Source organism: Phoenix dactylifera, chromosome 9 (assembly GCF_009389715.1).
Source record: "Phoenix dactylifera cultivar Barhee BC4 chromosome 9, palm_55x_up_171113_PBpolish2nd_filt_p, whole genome shotgun sequence".
Classification (NCBI taxonomy): domain Eukaryota; kingdom Viridiplantae; phylum Streptophyta; class Magnoliopsida; order Arecales; family Arecaceae; genus Phoenix; species Phoenix dactylifera.
Genome location: NC_052400.1, coordinates 16,166,481 through 16,191,520, shown reverse-complemented (window position 1 = coordinate 16,191,520; position 25,040 = coordinate 16,166,481). Strand labels below are relative to the sequence as shown.

At 38.8% G+C, this 25,040-nt stretch overlaps 1 protein-coding gene and 1 long non-coding RNA gene across 2 annotated transcripts; both read left to right on the top strand.

The window, feature by feature from the left end:
* Positions 1-784: 784 nt before the first annotated feature.
* Positions 785-19,068, top strand: LOC103698119 (apoptosis inhibitor 5-like protein API5). Its single transcript, XM_008780132.4, has 16 exons — positions 785-1,106; positions 1,217-1,381; positions 2,338-2,437; positions 2,527-2,592; positions 6,091-6,173; positions 6,256-6,330; positions 6,468-6,617; positions 11,394-11,459; positions 11,564-11,629; positions 14,079-14,189; positions 14,531-14,617; positions 14,703-14,809; positions 17,893-18,007; positions 18,093-18,158; positions 18,235-18,335; positions 18,423-19,068. The coding sequence occupies exons 1-16, from the start codon at positions 1,008-1,010 to the stop codon at positions 18,610-18,612; spliced, it is 1,647 nt and encodes a 548-aa protein (XP_008778354.1). The 5' UTR covers positions 785-1,007; the 3' UTR covers positions 18,613-19,068.
* Positions 19,069-22,880: 3,812 nt separating this feature from the next.
* Positions 22,881-24,796, top strand: LOC103698201. The gene is made up of 2 exons (XR_602695.3): positions 22,881-23,567; positions 23,923-24,796. It is a non-coding gene; the product is annotated as an uncharacterized LOC103698201 (long non-coding RNA).
* Positions 24,797-25,040: the final 244 nt, after the last annotated feature.

Below are 25,040 nucleotides of genomic sequence, written 5' to 3'. Positions count from 1 at the left end.
TTCTCTTCTTGGCAAACATAGTGTGATTGATAAAGCAAATTATCTATGAAGATAAGTTGGTTTGATGTGGTCAATTCCTTGCTCTTAGTTAAAATAGATGGTTGGACGATTCTTGGAATGCCATGTCCATATTTGTTGCCTATTATATCAGCAATAGAGATAAGAGCGATGAGGGTTAAGTGTTGTTCGACTTCAGTTTCATTTTTCTATTTTAAAAAATAAAAAAAATATTTTAATTTTTTAATTTGTAAAATAATAAATATATTTAATTTAGTTACTTATTTTTTAAAATAAATATATCAATAGTGATGGCACAATGAAAATTACAACAAAGGTTGTAAATACGGTTATGGCAATTTTGATGGTGGTATTGTGAAGAAGGTAATAATCGGTGGAGGCAATGTGATGGTTGCAAGAATGTATGTGGTAATTATGGTAGAAATGGTGTAGTAGAAAGATGTAGTAAAAACGGCGACTACAATGGCAACGACAATAATGGCAGCGCCGACAACAATAATAATGGAGTGGTAGAGACGGTGTTGGTGATAGCAAAAATTATAATTTTTTTATTTTGAAAAATATTTTATATTTTATTTTCTATTTTTTATAAAAATTATAAAAATAATTTTAAAAAATAAATAATAAAAATAGTAGTATCAAATATATTTTAGTAATTTTTTCGTTAGCGAGCCCTAGTCGGCACGATTGGATGAAAACCTGCCCTACAGATCTGCACGAAAGCGGTCCGGACGCCACCACATCGCCTTAAATCTCCGAGCCCAAAGAGGCCACCACTTCCACCACGATCTCATCGCGTGGTTCGCAGCACCGCCTCTCCGACTCCCTCCGTTAAAAAAAACCCTTAAAAAACAATCTCCCAGGACCCGTCCGGCCATCCCCCTTTTCTTCCCAAATATCTCTCACTCCAATCCCCTTATTCCACCCCCCTTGAATCCCCTTCTCTCTTCCTCTTCCCTCTCTCCCCCTTCCCTTTCTCGCCGGTCGCCATGGCATCCGTATCTGTTGCCGTCGTCGACGACGCAGCCGAAGTCGAGAAGCTCTACGAACTTGGGGAGCGGCTGAACGAGGCCAAGGACAAGTCCCAGGTGCCCCCCGTTTCCTCTTCTCTTCCATTCTTTAGGCTCGTTTCGCTCGTTCTCCTACGACTTCTTCTGACTCTAGGGTTTTGATTGTGGATTGGGGATTTTGGCGGTAGCACGTGAGCGACTACGAAGGGATCATAAAGGCGGTGGAAGGGAAGAGCGTGAAGGCCAAGCAGCTGGCGGCGCAGCTCATCCCAAGGTTCTTCAAATTCTTCCCAAGCCTCGCGCTCCGGGCCATGACCGCACAGTTCGATTTGGTCGAGGAGGATGAGCTCGCGGTTGGTTCTCTAGCTTCTTGAATTCTCGGGTTATGCATATCTACGCACTTGAACTTCTTTTTTTGAACGGTTTCGAACTTGTAGATGGTTTTATAGTCTGAATGATAAAACTAGGTATGCTAAAGATTTCAAATCTGAAAACTCCTCCCAAAGGTTGATACGTGATTTCTGAGAATTGCCATCTTGTATGCTGTCGCTAATGTTGTTTTTGAGATCGCAAAATAGGAAAAATGATAGAAATTGCATTAGGATTTAGTTTATGGGCTTAATTTTTCTATTTAAAAAAGAATTGTACTTCACTGAAGTCAGAGCTGGCCTTTTTTCCATGAGCGTTCGCTAAAGAAAATATGCATTGTACGGAGCACATCTCCAATTTTTTTTTATTATGCATTCTCTTTACAGCTATATTTTGCTTTCCTGATGCACAAGGGATCAAAAGTTATGAGGTTCTTTGCTATCAATTCTTAACAGGTCAGCATCACTAGCTGGTTGAGACATTTATATAACTCAAGAATATAAGCTTTCCATATATTTTTGCATGCTAAATGCTTGCTGCGTTCTCTGTTTGAACTTATCAATCCTTGGCTTACTCATGGTGCTTTTTCTGACAATTATTATTCCAAATTAACAATTTGAATGACTAAACTAATGATACTGTTAGCTCCTTGTTACTTATACAAGGAATTTTGCTTCATTTCCTTGTGCTAGCATACAGCACCAACAGATCTTTAATTTTAGCATTGCAGACATTTAAAAATATTTTTATTATTGAATAATTGTATGCAGAGCATGAGTAATTGGAAGAGCATGTTTAATTGTTTTTAATCATTGATTAGTCTTACAGCTGTGTATTTAATTGAAGTATTATTTATGGGTATCATCCCATTTTCCTGTTTTCAAAATTAATAATTTCCCTGGTTTTATTTAAATTATTTATTATTCATCTATGTTTCCAGATCAGAGTGCAAGCTATTCGTGGGCTTCCTCTTCTTTGCAAAGATACACCAGAACATGTTTCTAAAATTGTAGATGTTCTGGGGCAGCTGCTAACAGTTGGTACTCTTCTTCCCCCCTTCATTTCTATGGCTTTAAACCCTTGTCATTATGTGGTATTATCTATTTATGTGGTTTTTTCCATGCCCTAGAGGAAAATGTGGAGCGTGATGCGGTGCATAAAGCCATCATGTCCCTTTTAAGGCAGGATGCAAAAGGTAATAACAAACAAAACTAACAACCATAAGAAACTAGCTTTATTTGGCTATTTGGGTCTGGTGACATTAAATAGCTTCATTTACCATGTCTAGCATAATTTATGCCACTTTTCTATTATAATACTTCCTTTTTAAATGCTTTTAAAATGAAACCACCTTGTATAATAGAAGGATCTAGTGATTAGATGCCTAACATGCTACAATTTCATGATAATATCTCTAGAACACTTTCATGAAAAGAATTCCTTGTTCAAACATTCTGGATAGGCCTTTTGTTTTCCTTGTGGGGGAAAAAGCCATCCACATCGTTTCGAATACTGTATTAATATCACAAGTTGATTAGCCACATTGTTGCAAGCATATCATTGAATTCACAAGTTGGTTTGGTTTAATTAAAAAATTAAGCTAAAATTAGTGTTATGGTCGAAAGTTATGTTTAACAAGGATACAATTGTCAACATGATAAGTTCATGATAAGAATAATAAAAAATGCAAAAAATGAATCTGGAAATAAGGCATGACCGGCTTCACATATTTGATTTCGGCTATCAACCCAATGTAAATTGGAGGATTGGTGCTATATTCATTGTTTATAGAGAAACTGATGAAATATATGTCAAAAAAAGGTCAAAATAATAGATGTTAGAATTAAATTTGGTGACAAGGAGAAGCATCACATAGTAGATACTTCCCTCCATCTTAGAGAAATTATTGTATTTTCACCAGTCAATATCTATGTTGGTTGAACTAGTAGCAGACGTGAGAGAGGGATTAGGTATAGGGCTGCTAATGGGCTTGGGCCAACATGTGGCCCATCGAGCCAAGCCAACCTTGGGTTGGGCTAGGCCAAAAGAAAAAAATGGCTTTCAACCCATGCAAGGCTCATTTTACAAGCCAAATTGATTTTAGGCTGATCTTGGACTAGCCTTACCTATTTCCAGGCCTGGCCCATAGCCCATTTCCCATCAGCTAGAACATGGCTTGCATTTTTTTTCAAATCCAGTATAACTTATTTATATTATACTAGTAAATAATACATATTAGAGAAATTATGAGCCATCCATCTTGAGTGGATGGTCCATGTCAAATAAAAAAAATGTCATCTTTAACCTCTCCTCTCTTCCGCGCCTCCTTCAACTTCACATCACCAGTTGGTTGCCTGTCATCTCTTTATGGCCCATCTCTACTGTAGCATTTGACCATGGGACTGGCCGTCCATTATATCCATCAGACTCCCATGCCATCGAAGATGGCCATCCATTATAGACATTGGAGCTCCGGCTGTAACAACTCAGGACCTCACCCAAAATGGCTAGCCGGAAGGTATTATTTGGGTTCCTTAATCCTGTATAAGTACTCAAGATCTACCTAGCGAATAACCGATGTGGGACTAAACACACGCCCGCACGGGTTCTCACATACTCCCCCCGTTTAAGCTCTGACGTTCTCGTCAGGCTAAGGGTTCATATCTATTCAAATCTAATCACAAACACCACGATTGGCCCGTGGTCAGCCCCAATGGATCCGTGCTGCAGTGTCCCCTAGTCCACATAGGTTATGGGCCGGGTCCGCTCTGATACCATTTGTAACAATCCAGGACCTCACCCAAAATGGCTAGACGGAAGGTATTGTTTGGGTTCCTTGATCCTGTATAAGTACCCAAGATCTACCCAGTGAATAACCGATGTGGGACTAAATACACGCCCGCACGAGTCCTCACATACTCCTCCCGTTCAAGCCCTGACGTACTGGTCAGGCTAAGGGTTCAAATCCATTCAAATCTAATCACAAACACCACGATCGGTCTGTGGTCAACCCCAAAGGATCCGTGCTGCAGTGTCCCCTAGTCCACATAAGTTATAGGCTGGGTCTGCTCTAATACCATTTGTAACAATGTAGGACCTCACCCAAAATGGCTAGCCGGAAGGTATTATTTGGGTTCCTTGATCCTGTATAAGTACTCAAGATCTACTTAGCAAATAACCAATGTGGGACTAAACACACGCTTGCACGGGTCCTCACACCGGCCCATTTATGGTTCTTAAGGTTCTTACCTATCACTATCATTGGAACCCTTACTGGACCATGCCGCTATAGCCCCACCGCCCATCACTTTTGTTACCCCCTGGCTGCCTAAGTCATCACCACTAGATCCCTTACACCTATCGCATGTCATTGTCATTGGGAGTCCTTTATTCTTCCAATGTTATCTTCACCCTCTACTTGCCTCCTATGGCAGCATCGGCTCACTACTCCCATGATATGACCATCTGACCTCTCCTATGCTGCCTCGCCACCATCAGACTTTTTCTCTATGATTGCAAATGAACAGTCATGAACAACTCGTGTTCGATTAGTAATAGCAAGCCAAGCCAGATAAGTCTACTACTTGGCTCAGTCAGCTTAGCTCATTTGCAACCTTGCTTTTCTCTTCGCATGCTGTTGTTACCTCATGTGCTCTCTTCTCATGCCAACATTGCTGGAACCTCCAACTCTCATCCTCCCATACCAATGTCATCACTGCCACAGCATCGCCTTCTTGCCATCCTTCAAAATTAAACTGTGTTCCTCTTTTCATGCCCTAAAGTCACTTCAGTCCCAAGGCCAAATCCCAAATCTGAGATGGGCCTAGGCCTCTTCCGATCAGGCCAAGATCGGGATTAGGCCTAACTTCTGTTATAAAAGTGAGGCCAAGGCCTAGGCAACTTCAGAATACTTCAGGTTGTCCAAGGCTTAAGAATGGTTGTTCCAGGCTTGGTTCACCACTAGCCTCAATTAGGTGCAAGAATGATGAAGCAAAGATTTGGAAGATTAAGGGCATAGAAGGGCCTATAAATGATTTGAACAGAATGTTATTTGATGATTAAAAAGATAAATTTTCAATATGGTTATTGGATTTCAAGGAGATGGGATTGGAAAAATGATATGATGCAATGTTTATTCGACTTATTTGATCGATGGAATAATGGTAGCAATAAAAGATATTTGGTTCAAAATATGGAGGAAACGTTGGTAGGTGCATGAATGGGACTGAGGCCAGACAATTGGGGAGACAGTTTGTTGTATATCCACCCACATTTTTTAGGTCTTAGTAGGATTTTACTTGTAGCAACTAAATTAGAGCCTGAGCCTGTTTTTGCAATTTAAACAAAAATTCTAAACTCAAACTTGTGAGACTAGCAATTGTGGTGATTTTATGTAAATGATTCCTTTTGGTTTAGACTGTGGTTTCCATGCTGGCCAGCATGTACCTTCCTGGGCCTGTTCCAGCACCTACCACCGGTTGGCATGGTATCCATTCAATCCTTAAAATGGACCTTTTCAATCTTTTTTCTTTTCTTTTACATGTTCCAGTATGAAATGGCATATGTCATGACATGGCACTGCATAGTAATAATTTAGATAAATACTAGAACCTTTTAAAACTGAGTTGTTGTAAAACTGGAATTTTTTAAGCATTTATCCATATTTCTTACCGATAATTTCTTATTTGTGCAGCCTCATTGACAGCGTTGTTTAAGCATGTTGAGATAGGCATGGAACTAGTCCGTGAAAAAGTCATTTGTTTCCTTAAGGACAAGGTAAATGTCTCAGTCTGCAGGTCTTCTTTTGTAAAATATTCTTTATTCATTAGTGTCTGAGCTAGAAACATGTTCAACTCAGGTGTTTCCTCTCAAAGCTGAGCTATTGAAGCCTCAAGTGGAAATGGAAAGACACATCACTGATTTGGTAAAGAAAGTAAGTTTCTGATTTCTTCATTACATATTATTATATTTTGACTTAAATGTTGAAATCTTGGGTAATTATGACCTTTCGTGCCAATTTTATTTCATCAGCTGCTAAAATGTTCTGACAAAGAAATTGTTATTTCTCAGAGTTTACAAGATGTAACTGGTGCTGAATTTAAATTGTTTATGGACTTCCTGAGGAGTTTGAGCATATTTGGAGACAGTGCTCCTCCAGAACGTATTCAAGAACTGATTGAGATTATTGAAGGCCAGGCTGACCTTGATGCACAATTTAATGTAAGTGATTGTGATGATTAAATAATGGAAATGATGAGATGTGCTTGATAATGGAGTGTCAACGTATGTTATCATGATTGATCAATCTTCCCAACAACTGTAAATTTTTCTTTTTCTCAGAAACACAAGAAGTTATATTGCCCTGCCATTAAAATTAGACTGCTGGTGCTATGAGTCATGTAAAAAAAAAAACTATATGTTGTTTCATCTATTGCAATCAATCTGTTTGTGAACTTTCCACATTTGACATGCTGACAAACTACTTATTCACCTTTTGCTACCTGTAGTTCAAATCTTAATGAATTTTGTAACATTTCCAGCTAGGATGATGATACTTATTTGTTCCTTTGACCCAGCTATATAGCACCATTCTGAAATCAGGTATATGATCCTTGGTGGCCTGTCTTAAGGCTCATCTGGTTGCCCTCCTTTTTCTGCAGACTAGAGGTTCTTCTTGTCTGTCCATTATACTGTCCTTTTCTCCTTTCAATCCCGTCACTTCTCTTTTTCTTTTGTTTCTTTTCTTATCCCTTTTTATTTTTTTCATTTTCTTAGTGAAAAGCTTGTGGGTGCTCTCTCTCTCTCTCCTCAAAAAAAAAGTACACAATTCCTTGGTCTAAGAAAAGAAACAATAATACATTTTCATCCCTGAAGTTTGCTTAGCTTGTTGTCTGCCCCTTTACTAATTAATGCTTATATTCTGGTAAAAACCTATTTATTCTAATGATTCTAAGGACAAGCTGATGGCTTGGTAGAATTCCTCTTATTTCTGAAGTGGCTGCTCTTCTTTTAAATTTTTCTGCCAAGTCATGGTCGATGCCAGCTAAGTAAAATGGGCAGTTCTTCATACCGAGGATTTTAGTACTGGGCTTCACCAATCCATACTAGGTGTGCTGACTTGTAGGAACCAATACTTGGTATGCCTCCTGTACCAAGTGTTGGTAAATCAATTCTATACTAGCTAGGTATCAATATGGGTACGGAAGCCATACTAAAAATCCTGCTTAATACAATGTTGGAATAATTGTAAATTGCCCAATTATGTTGAGTTCAAGACAATGCTCAAATTGAACATTAAATCTTGGAATTCGTCCATGTGCATGTGTGGTGCTTAGATTACATGCTAGTTGCTCTACTAATTAACATTTTGTGCTCCTACAACGACAAAAAGGAGAAAAAAATCTTGACATTCTATATATTTTGCTTAACAGAGTGTCTATTATTCTGTGCATGTTATGTTATATTATAGAAGCATCTACTTCTTTTTTGTCCTGAAGGGAAAAATCTTGTACCTGAAAAGCCCTAAAGTTAACTTGGTGCCTTTAATTTAGGAGATACGAAAAAAATGATGGAGGATTTTAATGAGGTTCATATGAAAGGACTATTTAATGGAAATGGTTTTATGATTGAATACCTGCTTGATAAATTTGATTTAAGTGGATGGCCGGAATTGTTATAGCATCCTTTTAGAATGTCAGAGTTGAAATGGTTTTGTAACTTGGAAGTCTCTTGTTAATTGCACATTTAGGCTTATAAAATTGATTGCACCTGTAGGATGAATGCATACCTGTGTCTTGAAGAGGATCAGTCATGTGCCTGGTGTTGTTAATTATTCCTTAAGCCAAGTGAAGAAGATAGCCATTGATTTGGTGCACACTTATGCAATTATATTTGTGGGCCTCATTTACAAATGGGATGTACACCAAAGCAAGCAGCAGGCCAGGGACTGCAATGGGAAACTGCAAAGACATGACAAAAAGTTAAACTATGTCACACTACTGCTAAGAAAACTATTGAGAACTTGAAGTGCTGATTTAAAGGGCTGTTGTTTTCAAAGGTAAGGTTCACTACTGCTGCTGGTGTTGTGTAAAATGAATCTGAAAGCCCATTGTTCATCAAAGTTTGAAGTGGGCAGGGTACTGTAGTCACTTGAAAAATAAGTAAATTTTGACCTGATTGACATATCCAAATTTGTGACAACATTGAGCAACGATAAGCTGGAGTACACACTAATATTATTTTGGTGTGATGGGTAGCAACAGATAAACTGTGCTGTTCCTGGATACTAACAAAATTAAGGTAGATTTTTCAGTCTCCACTGTCTAAATCATGGGCAACAGGCATGTCAATGGAGACAGGCTTGTTGTGGATTGTTGCCATGATCCAAGAGTTTGCACATGACATGTTCCTCAATCCCATACTCAGCCTAGAGAAGTTGTGAACTAATAGCTCTTGAAAGTACATAAAGGTAAGTCCTAAAAATGTTCTCTTAAATAAACGACTGACTGTTTCTTCTCATAACTAGAGTTGCTGAGAAAAGACGATGATGTTTTATAATGGGATTGGGATTGTCTGGGGCTGCATTTATGGGGTCACTCGTAATAATGTTTTTGGTAAGTTTCATTCATTCATGGTTGAGAAGGTGCTTTTGAGCAAATGGAGGAATCTTATAAGTTGTAAGCACAAGCAGGTGATTATAAAAAGCAAATATACTGGTTGCAAAATTTCAGGCTGGTAACAAGATGACTTATGGTTGGTTTTTGAATATGGACTTTAGAACATAGAATTTGCAGGCTAGAATAATCTAGTTGCACTAGCTCTCACTAGACATTACTTAAAAACATTTAGTGCTCAACAAAAATCTAAATGAAGCAAAACAAAATGTGCTAAACCAGGTGGAAGGTCCATTTCATATCATTTTAGTTGGCTTTTAGAATGTTACATTTTATCTAATAAGCCTTGGGCTCATAATATTAGTAATCTGTTATAATTTTCGACTTCTGAAAGGTAACAACAAATTTTGAAGTTCATGCAGTTAAAAGGAAGAGGAAAAACTCCATATTCTTGCATTCATTTGTGGCAATCTGATTCTTTTCTTTGTAAGATATCCTACCTCAAATGGATTAGACTGATATATACTTGAAGTGGTAGTATATAAATATCAACTGGCTAGGTTTTTTTTCTTCACTGGCATGCTATGTATATAGCTTTATGAGAATCTGTGAAGCTGACCCCCAGAGAGTTGGTATAAGGTCTGATGATTTTGGTGTTGTGGAAGACAGTCTTTTTTTAATTTGCATGAGGTTGCTTTTTTCTTTTCTTCATATACTTTACAGTTCTCTTTTTATCCCCATTTCCAATTTTCACATTTTTATAATTTTAAAATCTGTGACTTACAATCTGCAATTCAACCCATAACCCGATTCAATCTTAGATCCTCTGATTTATGACTCTGCTGATCCTGGCAATATTAGGTCTGTTAATTTCCTGAGCTCCAAGAATATGTTCCTTCCTCTGTTTTTCTTTGAAATCTTTGGATCAAATTGCCCTTTGATCTCTAGTAATGCTGCTATATGGTAGTCATTTCAGGGACATCAGCATTCATATTTTTGTTCAGTCACCAATGCTTGTTTATTCAAGAACAAGTTCTTATTCTGCAGACTACGGAGTGTTGAAGTCCTGTCTTCTTCAGGACATACCTTTAGCTATTCCTAATTTTGCCCATCATGTTGTAGTTGATTTAATCAATCATCCTATAGATGCAATGAAATAATTGAGGATGGCTTCATTTCTTTTCCCCAAGTAATCAAAGATTTCTTGTCTACCCAATGTAGCATAGTCAGTTGCAAGAGCTAATATATAGTTTATTGTACCAGAATGTATTGCATTATATGGGGCGTACCATAGGGTACCGAGATTTGGTACACCCCCTATACTGGGTGTCAGTATCAAGGTATGCATCATACTGGCACTTGGCACGGGGTATACTAGTTGGGTATTGGTGCAGCGGCTGGTATTGAGTGAGCAAACCTTGGCTAGTATAGCATCAATGAGATTTGGTTTTGTCATGACTTTATTGTATATGTTTTATATACCTTTGTCGATGCATTTTGAGATATTGCAAGTATTCTGCAATTGCTTCCATCATAATAGTTAAACATTATTGTTTTATGTGTCTGTCAGACTCATTCACTCCTTCCTCAAAAAAATATCAGACTCTTTCACTTGTCTTTTCCAATTAATGAAATCTTATATTATCATGACTTTTCCTGGACTTTTACCGAATCAAAAATATTGTTCTGGCTGGACTAGTCCTGAATTGTGAACATACTTAGACATGGGTTTGCAAATATATAGCTCTTGAGGTATTAGAATATGCAAGTGCGATGTTAAACTTTAGTTTCTTCTTCGGAACACTTGGATTTTATTTATTTATTTATTGTCTTTGATGCTCTCACTCATGGATTTGGAAAAAAAAAATGCTAGAATAGAATGGTATGCCAGTACCATGTCATTGATGCGAAACTGGCACAGGTATGGTTGTCGGACAGTGAAGCCACTGATGTTGGTACATACTGGCTATATCGGTCCATACAAACAGTATCGTACTAACCATACCGATCAGTACTGATGTATTTTATTCTTTTTGATGCTGTCAGTTTCGGAACGTATCATCGGTGTTGGTTCCATAGTAATATGGAAAATTGGCACATGGTTTGGTTCCGGTATTCAAAACCTTGTGCTTAATGGATGTATTTTCCTCCTTCCATTTGCATTAGGTTTGTTTTTGTTGACAGTTACTTTGACGCACTGTTTGGTTTATGTCGTCTATGCCACACTTGATTTATGCATTTCTTAGCCTGGTAGAGAAGGCTGACTGTTATCAGCTAATATTTAATTTCAAAATATTTAAGAAGAAGTATCTTTCGGGTTCTACTGAAGCCTAAATCCTGAATCATTACCTCTTACAGGCTGTGTCACATTTTACTATTGCAGGTATCAGATATTGATCATATTGATAGACTGATTTCATGCATGTATATGGCTCTTCCATTTTTTATGGTATGTGACACAGGCTAGATAGAATTTCTTTTGTCACTACGGCTAAGAAAATAATCTACTGTTATGATTCTTGACCTGTCTAGACTAACATCTTTTTTTTCCAGAGAGGTGCACCAAGCAGCAAGTTTCTCAACTATTTTAACAAACACATAGTACCTGTTTTTGATGAGGTATGTTGGAGAATATGCTCCAGTTATGCTAGCTATGCTTGTCATGTTATACATACCGTACCTTTCAGATGCTACTTAACTCCCACAGACTAATTTTTATAATTTTGTCTGTCAATGTGAAGTATTGAACTTTAATGGTGAATCTGGTAAATGCCTGCACTGATTCTGGTTTGCTTCTGACTGATATTGGTACCACAGTGAATATTTTATCCCTTTTCTTGTTACATAGTGTGTCTCTCAAAATTTATGTTGGTTTTGAAGCTTACTAGTTAGCAACAAAAACAAAAATTCTATTTTATCAAGCTTGCTAAGTTGTACTATGACTTTTTGTAATGTTTAAAAATGCAATTGTAAATTTTTGATGCAAGGTCTATTTTAATGGTGAATCTGGAAAATGCCTGCACTGTTGGTGTAACAGTGAATATCTTATCCCTTTCGCTTGTTAAATAATAGTCTCTCAACCAAGGTTCGCCGTACCGGTGCCGAACCCCGTACCGGTGCCGTACTAGCATAAACGTACCGAATGTCGGTACGGTACGGTATGCGGTACGTCAGGCGTACCGACACTGGCGTACCGATACCGGTATCCATCGGTACGGGTACGGTACGCCCGGTACCGACTTGTACTGATCGGTACAGCATACCATGCTCTCAACATTTATGGTCTTGAAGCTCACAAGTAGCATTGAAGACAAAAGTTCTTTTAATTTTAGGCTGCCAAGTTGTATTATGATTGTTTATAAATTGTAGAAGTACAATTGGAAATTCTTGATGCAAGGTCTTTACTTTTTGATATCTACCTCACTTAGGGGCTGTTTTGATGCCCAGATAAGTTATTCATTGAATAAATCCAGTTTTGATTGATGGTAAGGGAAGAGGTAGTTGATGGGAGAGAGGAGGCTCTCTCAATCACAGCCGCTCAAGAACCTAACCCTCAAAAGATAAGGATTCAAAATTCCATTGCAAAGGTGATCTACAACATTTAGGGATTGTCAATTCTGTTGTTTTCCCAATTAGGAAAACTCTTCCTACAGCAAGCGCTTCTTTCCCAGTAGCTTGCAGCTGTTCCATTGTACGCCCAATTTTAGTCATATCTGAAGGATAACCTAGTGGAACATTCAAACAGGGCCTTATAGTCATGTTAGTACTTTTGCAATGATTGGCTTATTTGTATAGAGCAATCATTGCAAACTATTATTTTAGATGTAACTAAAGCCAATCACGAAGATAGTCGGCGGAGGTTTTAGGACAAGGTTCACCATATCAATATGTATCGCCTTGTATCAAGTGTACCATACCGTATGGGCACCAAATCGTGACTCAGTATGGAGCGTGAAAAAAAAAGGTAAAAGAGCATACCCCAGAATATCACCTAGTAGAGTGGCTACCCTTGCTCTTTCAACCATGGTATACCCCAATGATCCTTTTGCTTCGGTTGATGTAGTAGTAGTGTCATACCCGTCTCAAAGTCTGGGTATGCTGAACCGACCCCTATACTAGGCATACCGACACTATATAAGCATGGTACTAGTATAGGGTCCAGTATTGAAATTGCAAACTTTAAATAATGTAGTTTTTTCTTCCTTGTCATGGGCATAATGTGGGTGAGTGAACCTTAATGTAGAATTCTTGAGCTATGCTGTTAAAACGTGCATGTATATTGTAGAGATGAATTCCTTTTCTTTAACTTTTTGATCATTAAATCACAGCACCTCTCTTTAAACTCTTGTTGGACCAAGTACTGGGACTGAAAGATAAACCTAATTGCTAAATACTTCACAGAAAGAGAAAACTTGCCTTGCAGCTCAATAGCCAATTCATGATAACCCTGTCTCCACCAGTATGAAAAGGTTTCTGAATTATTGTTGCATAAGCTCCATCAAAATGTTTCTAAGGAGTGAAAATAATTGTCCACAGACTGCATGTTATGTGGGAGCGCTGTCTGCTTAAAAAATCATGTTTGGTCTTCTCTCCATAGCATCTACGACAAATTCTCATCCTTTTGAGAAGAAGTAGCATGAAATGGCAGTTATAAGAAGTTTTGCTTTGTCATGCTCCCCTGTACCAATTCTTGTTAGTCCTTGTTTAGGTTAATGAGAAAATCTGCACCTTTAATACTGGCTTTTGGTATGCATTGCTGTGGATGCAATCCATTATTGCCCTCTCTTTTTTCTAAAAAAACAAAGTATGGTCATGAATCATGATATTATTGGTAATGAGTTGTAATTTGGGACTGTGGACTTCTTTTGTATGGTATGCTGAACATATAGAAAATTCACATGTTTAGGTATTTGCATCTGTATGTGCATATTTATTTGTTTTACTTAAAAGTTGATGTCAATTTGACCTATATTCCTGTGAGTAGTGCTAGTTATTGTTTAATGTTTTTATGCATTTTCAAATGTAGTCTTTGCTCCATCTAATATATTATTTTTATCATTCTTGTCAGTTTCCTGAAGAGCGGAAATTAGATTTGCTGAAGACTATTGCTGGAAGTTCACCTTATGCAACAGCACAAGATTCCCGTCAACTTCTTCCATCTATTGTCCAATTGTTAAAGGTACATTGGTTTGCACCTGCATGGTCCAGAAAATCAAATTTTCTTATGCCGTCGATTCCGTCCTCTTTCGAGTAACTTTGCACAGTTGTTTTCCTACTTTTTCGGGCATTTTTTGCTTTTAAATAAAGCACTTTTGTTGTTTCTTCACAATTTAGTTTTTGTCTTTTTTGATGCAGCTATTATCATTTATTTTGTTGTTTATCAAAGCACCACATTTGTGTGCAATAACTGTTACTTAATGTTGCCATACATCTGTCGCTATTCAATTTGTCAAGAAATCCGCTGTGACTGCTTTATGCATGACAATACATTGTAATTTTATATTTTTTGGATTTCTACAGAAATACATGCCTCGAAGAAAGACAGAAGAGTCTACCCTTAATTATGCTGAGTGCTTGCTGTACACATTTCACCACTTAGCGCACAAGGTTATTTGTCTTCACTGTTGTTTTAGTTGTTATATTACATGCCAGTCCTTGTATTTTTTTTTTTTCTGAGCTGTATGTAATGCAGACACCAAACTCCACAAATAGTCTTTGTGGCTACAAGATTGTGACTGGCCAGCCATCAGACAGGCTTGGGGAGGATTTTTCAGATAATTATAAAGATTTCACAGAGCGGTAATCACTTCTTTTACTTTTATTCTATTTTCTTGACTGCCTGCAGTGTCATTTTTTTGAATTATATATTTACTTCTAATTGATCCTGTCTTGGTGTTAATTCCAAAGAAAAGCTTGCACACTTTTCAAGCTGTACTCTTTGTTTAATTTTATTTGTAGGCATTTAGTATTGAGGTTTCAAATTCCGTGGGATGGGGCCATCCTGGTTTTTCCTTGGAATGGGTTGCACCGCCATCCCAATATACTAGGGATGGGGGATGTCTCAAGATACGCTGATTAGGTTGGGATAATGGTGGAATGGTCTAGTCTCAACACTAGGGGGGAGTTGGTTGATTTTTCCTAAGGGGCATTTTGCGATCCTGTAAGTGGAGCCACATACAGCTTAAGTTGCAAGTGCAGGCCAACCTGCTTAGTTGGAAATCTAGAACTCAAATTGCACGAGGTAGAATTGGTTCCTAAGTAGCTCAAGGTTATATGCAGTAAATCAACTTGCAGCCAAAATGGCTGTGGAACAAATTGTAACCGCTCGAGTAGCATCTTAATTAAAAAAAAAAAATTCTCTCCTTTTCCATCCCTTCCCCCTCTAATCCCATTGCAGTGGCTAAATCCCATGCAAATTTTATGCACAATGGATGGCACAAATTTGCATGGTACCATAGATGGCTATTCCAACTATTACCCATCCATTGGGAGAGTTCATAAATAAATAAAGATCCATAGTATCATCTTCTATATTGAGATATACCATAAGACTAACAAGTTGATTTGAGATGTCCCCCACTATTCTCAACTCCCTCACCATGGCCCTCGATGTCGTTGCTTGCCCGTGCCACCTCCAGGAGGCCCAAGTCTGCTTCAGTCTCGAACTCGACCATTTTGCCTCCTTCCACCATTGTTCGTCCCCTCCTTTCCTCTCCTTTACCTTCTCCGCCCTCAAGGCTTGCACTACGGCTCGCTCCCTTCCCATGGGCACTCCAGTCCATGCCTAGGCCCTCGCCGCCAGCGGTTTCGAATCCACAGCCGATCATGTCCTTCAAGTCGCACGTTGCTTTCTACCACATCGTTTCAAACGAAGTTTTACCATAACATTCCTCTAATTTTATTTCAAGAAACGCCTGTATCTCCATGTACGTCGAGTGCTCCAACCTGGCATTAGCTCATAAGGTGTTCTATAGAATGTCAACCAAAAATGCCACTATTTTCCCTGAACTCTCCTCCAAACACAATAAATAAGCTTCCTTGTAAGTTAACTACTGCAACTTAAGTTGCAATGCGATTTAAGTTGTAGTGCAACTTCAAAGACAAAGCTCCAGATAGCCCCTAATATTACTAGTGAACTCCTATTGATATGCACATTGCTCATTATGCAGATTTATGTTGATATAAGTATGAATTGCGCGTCTATGAGAAATTTTGCTGTGATTTCCTTTAGTCTAAATATGCACATGGAAATATGAGTGCTTTTATCATTCCTTAGTGTTATCCTTTTTTATGCATATAATGGCTCTTTCCTTGGTTATGCCTTTACTAAAGTTAATGTCCATCATCAGCATAAAAGCTATTTAATCTGCAAATGTCTTTCTTTTATGTGCGGCTGGTGGTGGGCAAAAGAACTGCCTTGCTTTATTTATTTATTATAGTTATTTGAGGGAGGGTGGGGCTTGGGGTGTGAAATGAATTGGAAAAATAGGGTGGTGTTGGGAACTTAAGCAACGAGTGAATTGCTGTATAGTGAGTGATTTGTGTCCTACAACTTAGCCAGTTCATTCAAAACAAACCTTTTGAAGATATTTGATTCTCTGGAGAGATGTTGGATTTCAATGTCAACTTAGTAGCAAGTGGTGACTTTTTCCTTGAACTTGATTAGACAAGATCACCTCAGTTGCTTTTTTATGATTTGCAAAAGGTATAAACTTTTTCTTAAACTCCTCGTCTTCATTATGGTTCCTAAACGCTTTTATCTTGGATGGTTGGAAATAGGGTTAATAATATGAAGCAGGAAACCACTATTGTGGAAAGATTTTCCTTTTTTTTCTTTCCCCTGTAGACTACCTTTTACACAATGTTTCTAATTGCAATCTAGAAATAAGAAAGAATTTACATAGTTAATATTTAAACGATGTCTTCTCATGTTGGCTAGAAAATCGCTCAAAACACTCAGTAACAAGTTGTCCTTGGTGATTTGCCACTGTGAAAATCTAAATATTGTTCGGAAAAGAAAAGGAACACAATATAGATATCTGTTTTGCCATACCATTGTAGTTCTCCGAATCTTGATGGCTCTCTCTCTCTCTCTCTCTCTCTCTCTCTCTCATATGTGCATGTGCGCTTTCTCCTGCAAACAAGCATGCTTTAACTAGCTGAATCAATCTGTGATGTACACAATGCATGTTGATTATTCGTAAACAAACTAGAAACATTTGCAGTACACCTGTTAAAGAAACATGGACACATGGACACCCACAAACATGAGTTAACATCATATACTAAATCACACAATTATAGCAAGGAAAGAAGCTTAAAAAGGTATTGTGGAAGTCTGGAAGTGGAAAACAAGAAGTTGAACTCACTTGAATAATAAATGACTTTGGGTTTCATAACAGCTTGATTGATTTTGTTGTGTTTGATTGTTTTCTTCAACTTTTTCCTAAGTTAGTTGCCTGGGTAGTGGCACATAAAATTACAAAGAAGGGTCTCCTGCTACAAGAGGCATATATCCTTATAGTATCCCACATTTAATTTCTCATATGCTGTGGTATTGGTCACTTTTCTTTCAAAAATGGTGAGGAGTCATCGTCGTCATCATCATCGATGAGCTACATCTACTTGAAGGAGAGAGAATTTTAATGTTACAAAACAAGGCCCCTGCCCCCCACCCTGTGGATAGTGAAAAAAAGAGGGAAAAAATAAAAGAAACAAAGAGGTTAGCTTAGTTTTTTTTTTAGCTTGCTTCTAAGTGGACTGTCATGCAATCTCGTAGACTGATGTACAAGCAGATTCTCTCTTTTATACATGCATAATGCCTTGGTGAATATACTATGGTGAAATTTTCTTTGTTGACAGCCTTGGTTGTGGTGATGCAGGTTGAGCTCTATTGAGGAAATTGCGAAGGCGGCTATGAAGAAACTCACTCAGGGGATGGCAGAACACAACAAGGCAATGTCTGCAGCTAAGACAGAGGAGGCAAAGGCTAAGATTGTGAGTTTTCTTGACAGTCCGTATTCGAATTGTTAAGCTGAGCCTTCATGCTGGCTTATCTGATTCAATTATAAAACTTCTGCAGAAAATGGAGCAGCAGAAAACTACAAGTGGATTGCGGATCTGCAACAATATATTGGCAATGACACAGGTACTGTAAATGTTTATTTTACATAGAGTTGCTGCCTTTGTATCAATCCGGTTGATTCCACTTATGTTAATTTCAGCCATTGCATGCGAAAGCCCCTTCATTTATTGGAGATAATAAAATAAACTTATCATGGAAGGAACCAGTGAAACCATCACCAGCTTCATCAACTACAGCGGGGTAAGATAAAGGTCTCTCTCTGTTGAATTACTCTTGTTTATGTTTTTATTCAAACCTTAAATTTGTGTTGGTGCTCTGTTTTCACAGGGTTAAGCGAAACACAGCATCTATTAATGGTTCAAGCACGAAGACGACAGCCAACAAAAAGGGTCGAGGTGATGGAGTCATGCAAAGCCAGCTTGTGAACAGAGCTTTGGAAGGCTTGTCTCGGGGTGGGAGAAACAATGGTAGAGGGAGGGGTTGGGGAGGCCGAGGAAGGGGAAGGGGTTACCGTTAGTTCAGATGAATCTGCTAGCTCTGCTGCTAGGAAGGCCTCTTGGCAGTTTTGATTTATATAGAGCAAGGTATCGAGTTTTCTGTGATCATCAAATCAGGCAAATGGTGGTTCTTTGTTGCTTCTGTTATCTACTTGGAGCAGACTGAAAAAATTGATCCAATCCACGCTCGGCCTGACATGTCTAGAATGACTGACGATAACAAGACTTTGTATTGGAGAGGCTGAAGGAATATGTAATTTTTCTTGGTTCTTTGGACGCTCTAATTTATATCATGTGCATTGAATTGTACTTATTGTTATTCCATAACGCCACCTTGTTAGATATCTCACAGAGCTTTAGCATTTGAATATTCATAAAATTCCTGAGGTTTTATTTCATCGTTTCAACATAATGTTATGTCAGGCACGGCGTGTAAGTACTATTATTGCTAAATTTCTTGAAAAGAATGTTACGAAGTTTTTGCCGTAATGGATCTGAAAGATATGAATGTAAATACTGAAATATTGGGGCTTGATTCGGAAATAGTGAGGTGTCCGGGAAAATTCAAAGAGCTGATAGGATGTTTAGCTTTCTTTCAGGAGATTTGAGTGGGGCTGATGAAATGAAATCAAATACTTGGTATCCTTAGTCATCATGAAACCGGCACGGGCAAATATTTATCAGAAGCCAACTAAAGTTTGCAACTCAGTGAAGTAATTTTTTACCGGCGACATTGACATGAATTTGCCTGAGGATATGGAAGTCTGGGTTGGGACAGTTTGGAGTCATTTAACAATTATAATGTTGCTTGGAAAATGATGATATTGGGATACAAAGAGTAAGACTTACGTTTGGCTGCCAATGATGATCTGAATTGTCGGGATGAGATGCCGGAGATGCTAGATACAGGATGTTTTTAGTAAATTTTGGACATGAAGGTCCAGTCCCTGAGCATATATCACTAGCATTGCATCTCTCGCGAAGAACTTATTTACTATGATCGATATTTCAATTAAGATCAAAAAGGTCAGCAGTTTTGACACAGGTATCGTCGTCATTTAAGAACAGATGGATGCGTTTTAGTTGCTCTGGCAGAATAGATTTATTGCTCTGAAAATATCATGCCTATCACAGTTTCTTTTTGTATGAATACAGTACTCAGGGTCTTCCTTTTTCTTTCTTTCCTCTTCTTTTTGATGATACAGTGCTCAGGGCCGTCACAAAGAGACGCAGCTTCCTGTAAGAGGGCCTGCAACCAGCTTTTCCCTTTTAATATGTTTACCACCTAATTTGCATATTAAAAAGGACAAGACCATCGACTCCTCCTGCACACAAACCAACTCCATTCCTAAATTAAAGGGAATATTGACGATACCCGAGGTTTCAAACGGTCTCCTGCACGAAATATGTACATATAGTATGCCGTTTTCGCCCATCCTTCTCGGTGCGCTGGATACCTCAAACTTTGCTGCTCAATAAATGCCTCTCACTTCAGCTGTGCCTCCGTATCCTTTTTCTTCCACCCTGCACCGAGAGGATTACGGGAGAGCCTTGTCACACCGCTTATGAGCAGCTTATATCCTGTATGTGTGCTAGCTTCATAAATAACAAACTTGCTAGTGTTCCGTTCAACTAATTAATTCATCCGCTTAAATTTAATATACAACTTAATTAATAAGTAATTATGGTAATTTAGTTATTAATTTATAAATTACCATCGTGCCTCTGTCAGTGATGATCTAAAAAACTGATTTTGGTGAATGTTTCACATTCTGAAATTTAGGATGTTCATCATCAACACGAAGCCTTGCTCTCGATCATACTTGCAAAAAAAACATCTGAAAGAGTAGGAAATAAAAAGAGCATTCAAAAAAATATATAGATAAGTAGGTCATAAATTTTTCACTTGCCCTTAATTACTGCAAGATTGCAATACACGGTTTGTTTACAAATAATAGTTGGCATAGCATCAGCAAGGAATTATGTTATCTTCTAGGAATATCCTCTACATCAATATATGCACAACGATCAAACAACTTAATAACTGGGTATAGATATATATATATATATATATATATATATATATATATATATATATATATATATATGCTGCAAGCAATGTGATAGCATTGAAATCATGATGCACCAATTACTTCTAACTATTTCATTAGTTACTCAGCGAGCTTTATTTTTTACATTCAGGTCAGATTTATCTTAAAAAAAGAACTATTTGGTGAATACTAAGATGGTTAGAAAATACTATTATACGGCGGGAGCATTATCACTTCATGTTGAGCACTGAGTAAAATATATTGCATAGAAGATTGTGCATGCACTAATACATAGAGTTGATAGTTTCTCATGACTATTATTATTATTATTATTATTATTGAAATGAGAGGTGCCATCCACCCAATATTTTAGAGAACTGAGCTTTCCTCGGGTAGAGATCGCTGAACGGGGACACTTTCTTTACTACGGGTCTATTCTCCAACCAAACGCGGCCTTCAAGTTTACCCATGAGATTCCACGAATTAACTAAATAAGCCCTTTTTAACACCTCCCAGAGAAGATTAAAATTCGAAGCAATAATATATCCAAGTGCTCCCCATCACAAAAGTAGGAGTTTCCTTTCGCATCAGCCCGCCATTTCGGCTTATCGTAAAAGCCCATCTTTCTTCTCGTGGGTCTGCAAACTAGCTCTTTCCTTTCAGCATGCTCACCCCTTAAAATGAATCTTAAAAATGACACGATCCTGCCACCCACCCTCCTCCTGCCTTTAAACTCGTCCAATCTTTTCAGGGAATACTACTCCCCTGCCTTAACAGTGCCCCATGACAAGCCATTTATAGGATGCCCCTCGGTCCGTCACATCCCCCTGGTTCTCCAACTTTGAAAAGCTTATTGGACGAAGAAAAGCTTCATGATCTCCTAGACGCCCGGCATCTCTTAATGCATGCTAGGAATCGTAGCGACCCTGAAGATTTTATCTGGATTTGGATTTTCCAGCTTTATACAAGTATCCATATAACCAATGAGAAACTAAATATATGCCTGCATGAATTCTCATAATAAAGGACATGCGACTGCTGTTTTTAGAAAGGTGTCTGGAAATAGGCAAAATTCACAAGCCGGTGCTGAATAGTATCAGGGGGTTTTCCTGCGATAACCGCAGCAGTACTTGGCATGCGCGGTGCCCGTTTTTAGAGCAAGAATGAGGCCAGGCATGCGAAATTGTTTACATTAAATTATGACGTGTATAGATTCATGGTAACAGGTGGGAATAACATGACAAATAAATCCCAAGAGATGAACAATCAAGAGTCATGACTGGCTGGCAATTGATAGGAGAGATTCTAGATTCAATCCCTAAATAATTTCTTTTCTTTTCTAAAAAAATTACCATTATATAGTGTATGAATGAATTGGTAGCGTTAGGCACAAAATATATTACAAGAATTGAACCACCACGTGAAACATTTATTGCCTACTAAAACACAAACTTGCCGTGAACTTGTCATGGTTTATAGCAATAATACACCTCAGTATCGTAGACGGAGCTACGAGCAGCCTGGACTGACGTGTACTATGCTTAGCGCAAACTGCGAGACAGTGCTATTGTGCTTGAGAGCGATTCAATTAACTACAGTTATTGGTTGGATCTAGAAGGGAGTTGGGGGGTGGGGGGCGAGTACGTACCACCTATTGCTCAAAAATATCCGGGCTATGATCAGTGGTGGGATGGCCTTGCAGGCAAAGTATATCTATCGAGAGGCCAATGAGGAAGCAAATTGGGTAGCCTCGTATTTGGTTAACCATTTTGCAGAGATCTTTTAGCTAGGGGAGAGGAATTTATCCTAGTGCACTCCAGAACTTGTTATTCTTTGATTTTTTTTGGTATATCCGTACCCGACATATATGATACATCCGCTTCAAAAAAAAAAAAAAAAAAAAGAAAGAAGAGAAGACATGAAAGGGAGTCTAATAATATGAAAGGGGATTGAACAATCGCATGCGCACTCTCGCAACTCATTCAACAATATATTTGCTAGATTCACTGCACACCTCAAATAGACCGAATCGCCCCAAAATGTTTCTTAGGTATAAATTGAAGTACAGGAGACTAAACCTTAGCAAAAAAAAAAGTATAGAAGACTAAATGTTTACAACGGAAAAGGAGCGGTCATGGCTTTATACAACGGAACAGCGGGCCCTAGCTAGTTGGCGACCTCCTTTCCTCTTCTCTATTCCCTCCTCTGTGCTCTATAAATACAAGCTTTTGCAGCCATCCTTCCACCTCCAAGTATAAACCCCTCCTTAGTTATACCCCAGTTCCCTCCTCTCCATCCTTCAACTCACGAGGATATATATGTCCTCTCTTCTTTCCTTAGCTTCTCCGTGCTGTGTCCTATGTTCTTGGTTCCTTATGTAATTCTTGTGCAGGCTGGCTAATTATTTCATGATTGGCTCCATGTCTAATGTGTGTGTTTTTTGCTCGAATCAATGTTTGTACGTGTTTGAGAGAGAGAGAGGAAAGGAGTGGTTGCCTGCGTGGGTGAGAGAGAGAGAGAGATGGCTGTGGTATGATGGTTTTGCTCAAGACCGCGCAGCACTTCCATATGACACTGCATCGACGTCCTCACCTATCCATCAATCCGTCGTCAGCATCGGAGAAGAAAAGCCGAAAGAGGAAGTACGTGATCTGCGAGCAAGCAAGGAGGAGCGATAGGTCAGGTCGTCGATGCGCTGGTTATGGCCTGGCTGCGTGGTCTTGCGCAAGATCTTGCCATGTGACGTCTCGCCACCTTCCTCTGTGTGTGTGTGCGCGCGCGCGCGCGTGTGCGCCCCAGCATGCATATGTATACAAGGGGCAACGGAGACACAGCCTCGCACACACAGAAAGATATGGGAGAAAGAGTTGGACGGTTTTCAGATCTTATATATTCATACCCACAGCTATTTGTCTTTTGGAATGGTAAGGAAGCATGAAATACTTGCACTCATGCAGATAGAGTTTGCTTTCTCTCTCGTTTTCCCCTCCTTAAGTTTGAAGATCGGCTATTACTAATTCGTTGCACTACTCATGATGGAGGTACGCGGACCTCTACGTTGCGCTAAAATTTTGAAGGTTGTTTCTTGGTTACTTGACGAAGAAAAAGTTTTAAAAGATGTTAAACTAACATGGCCTGTCGCACCTCAATCAGTATATTGGTGTTTCGAAAACATTGCTTTTATGTTCATATAGCTAAAAATAGACTGCTTGTGCTCCTTTTTTTTTTTTTGTGGCGCTTCGGATCTAAATCTCTCTCTCTCTCTCTCTCTCTCTCAAGGTGAAAAACAAGTAGAGCACCACCAATTGATGATCTCGATACCCTTTTGATGAGTCTGGAAGAAGGAGAGCTGGAATGGGATATCAGTCCACCTCATTCATGCCATGCCGATGCAACTTTTCTCGTCTTTTGGTGTGCATTTAATATCTATTTTCCTTTCAGATTTTTTTGTTTTATTCTTTTCAGCTGAAGAGACCTGTGATTGAGCGGAGCTGCGATTAAAAATAGAGAGAAGAATGGGATGAGAGGGGGTGAGAAGACGGGGAGCGGTGGCACTGTCCTAATAAAACAAGGCAGTCCGTTCCAGGCTTTCCCATCCTGCTCCATCTCCGGGGCGCACACAACGGAGGAAGAGGCCCGTCCATCGACAAAACTCCCGAGAATGGCGACGAAACGGCCAGGGTTTCAGGTTCGGTCGTGCCCGACTCGTATCTAATCTCCGTTCCATGCTGCGCCATGTGCGGGTTCGGCACAGATTCGATCAAACGCCGTGTGCTGCACGTCGCCATGTCCATTGTTTCTTGTTTCTTCTCAAACCCTCATCTCTCTCTCTCTCTCTCTCTCTCTTCCAAGACTATATTATTAGGTTGGACATTAGTGAGGGCTGGATTTTGTGTGCCCCTTCGTTTCCCTGCTAAGGATAGGGGTGTCATCATTTTTGGCCGTTTCCTTGAGTTTTCCCAAACGATTCTATATGCTGTGATTTGAGGGATAACAGGCTTTTTATGTGGTTCGGTGCATCATCTGAGGCTGAGGGCTTTTTGGCTCTACTATTTCTGAAGAATGTTAATAGATTTTTATAAGAGTAGGGATTGTCCATAATGTTGAGTTGAAGTGAAATTTGTGTGGTGCTTGATGCTAATTAAATATATTACCATAATGTTTGATGGTTGTGCTAAAAAAAACTCCTTGTTCGTGGCTTAAAAAACTCGATGTTTGATATCTCTGAAATGGTAGATGCAAGCATATTATGTACTAATCTACGTTACTTGCGAGATATTTTATATTATATGGCACGGTTATCATTTGAGTTTCTAATGCTCCATATCTTGAATCCTTGGTGTACTGGGGAGGGGACCATGACAGTTTGCTTGAGTGCATGGGAATAGAACCCTTAT

Coding starts and splice junctions, on each gene's coding strand:
- LOC103698119 (XM_008780132.4), top strand. CDS start 1,008: ATGGCATCCGTATCTGTTGCCGTCGTCGACGACGCAGCCGAAGTCGAG. Junction 6,174..6,255: donor TTTGTTTCCTTAAGGACAAG/GTAAATGTCTCA, acceptor TGTTCAACTCAG/GTGTTTCCTCTCAAAGCTGA. Junction 14,618..14,702: donor TTCACCACTTAGCGCACAAG/GTTATTTGTCTT, acceptor TATGTAATGCAG/ACACCAAACTCCACAAATAG.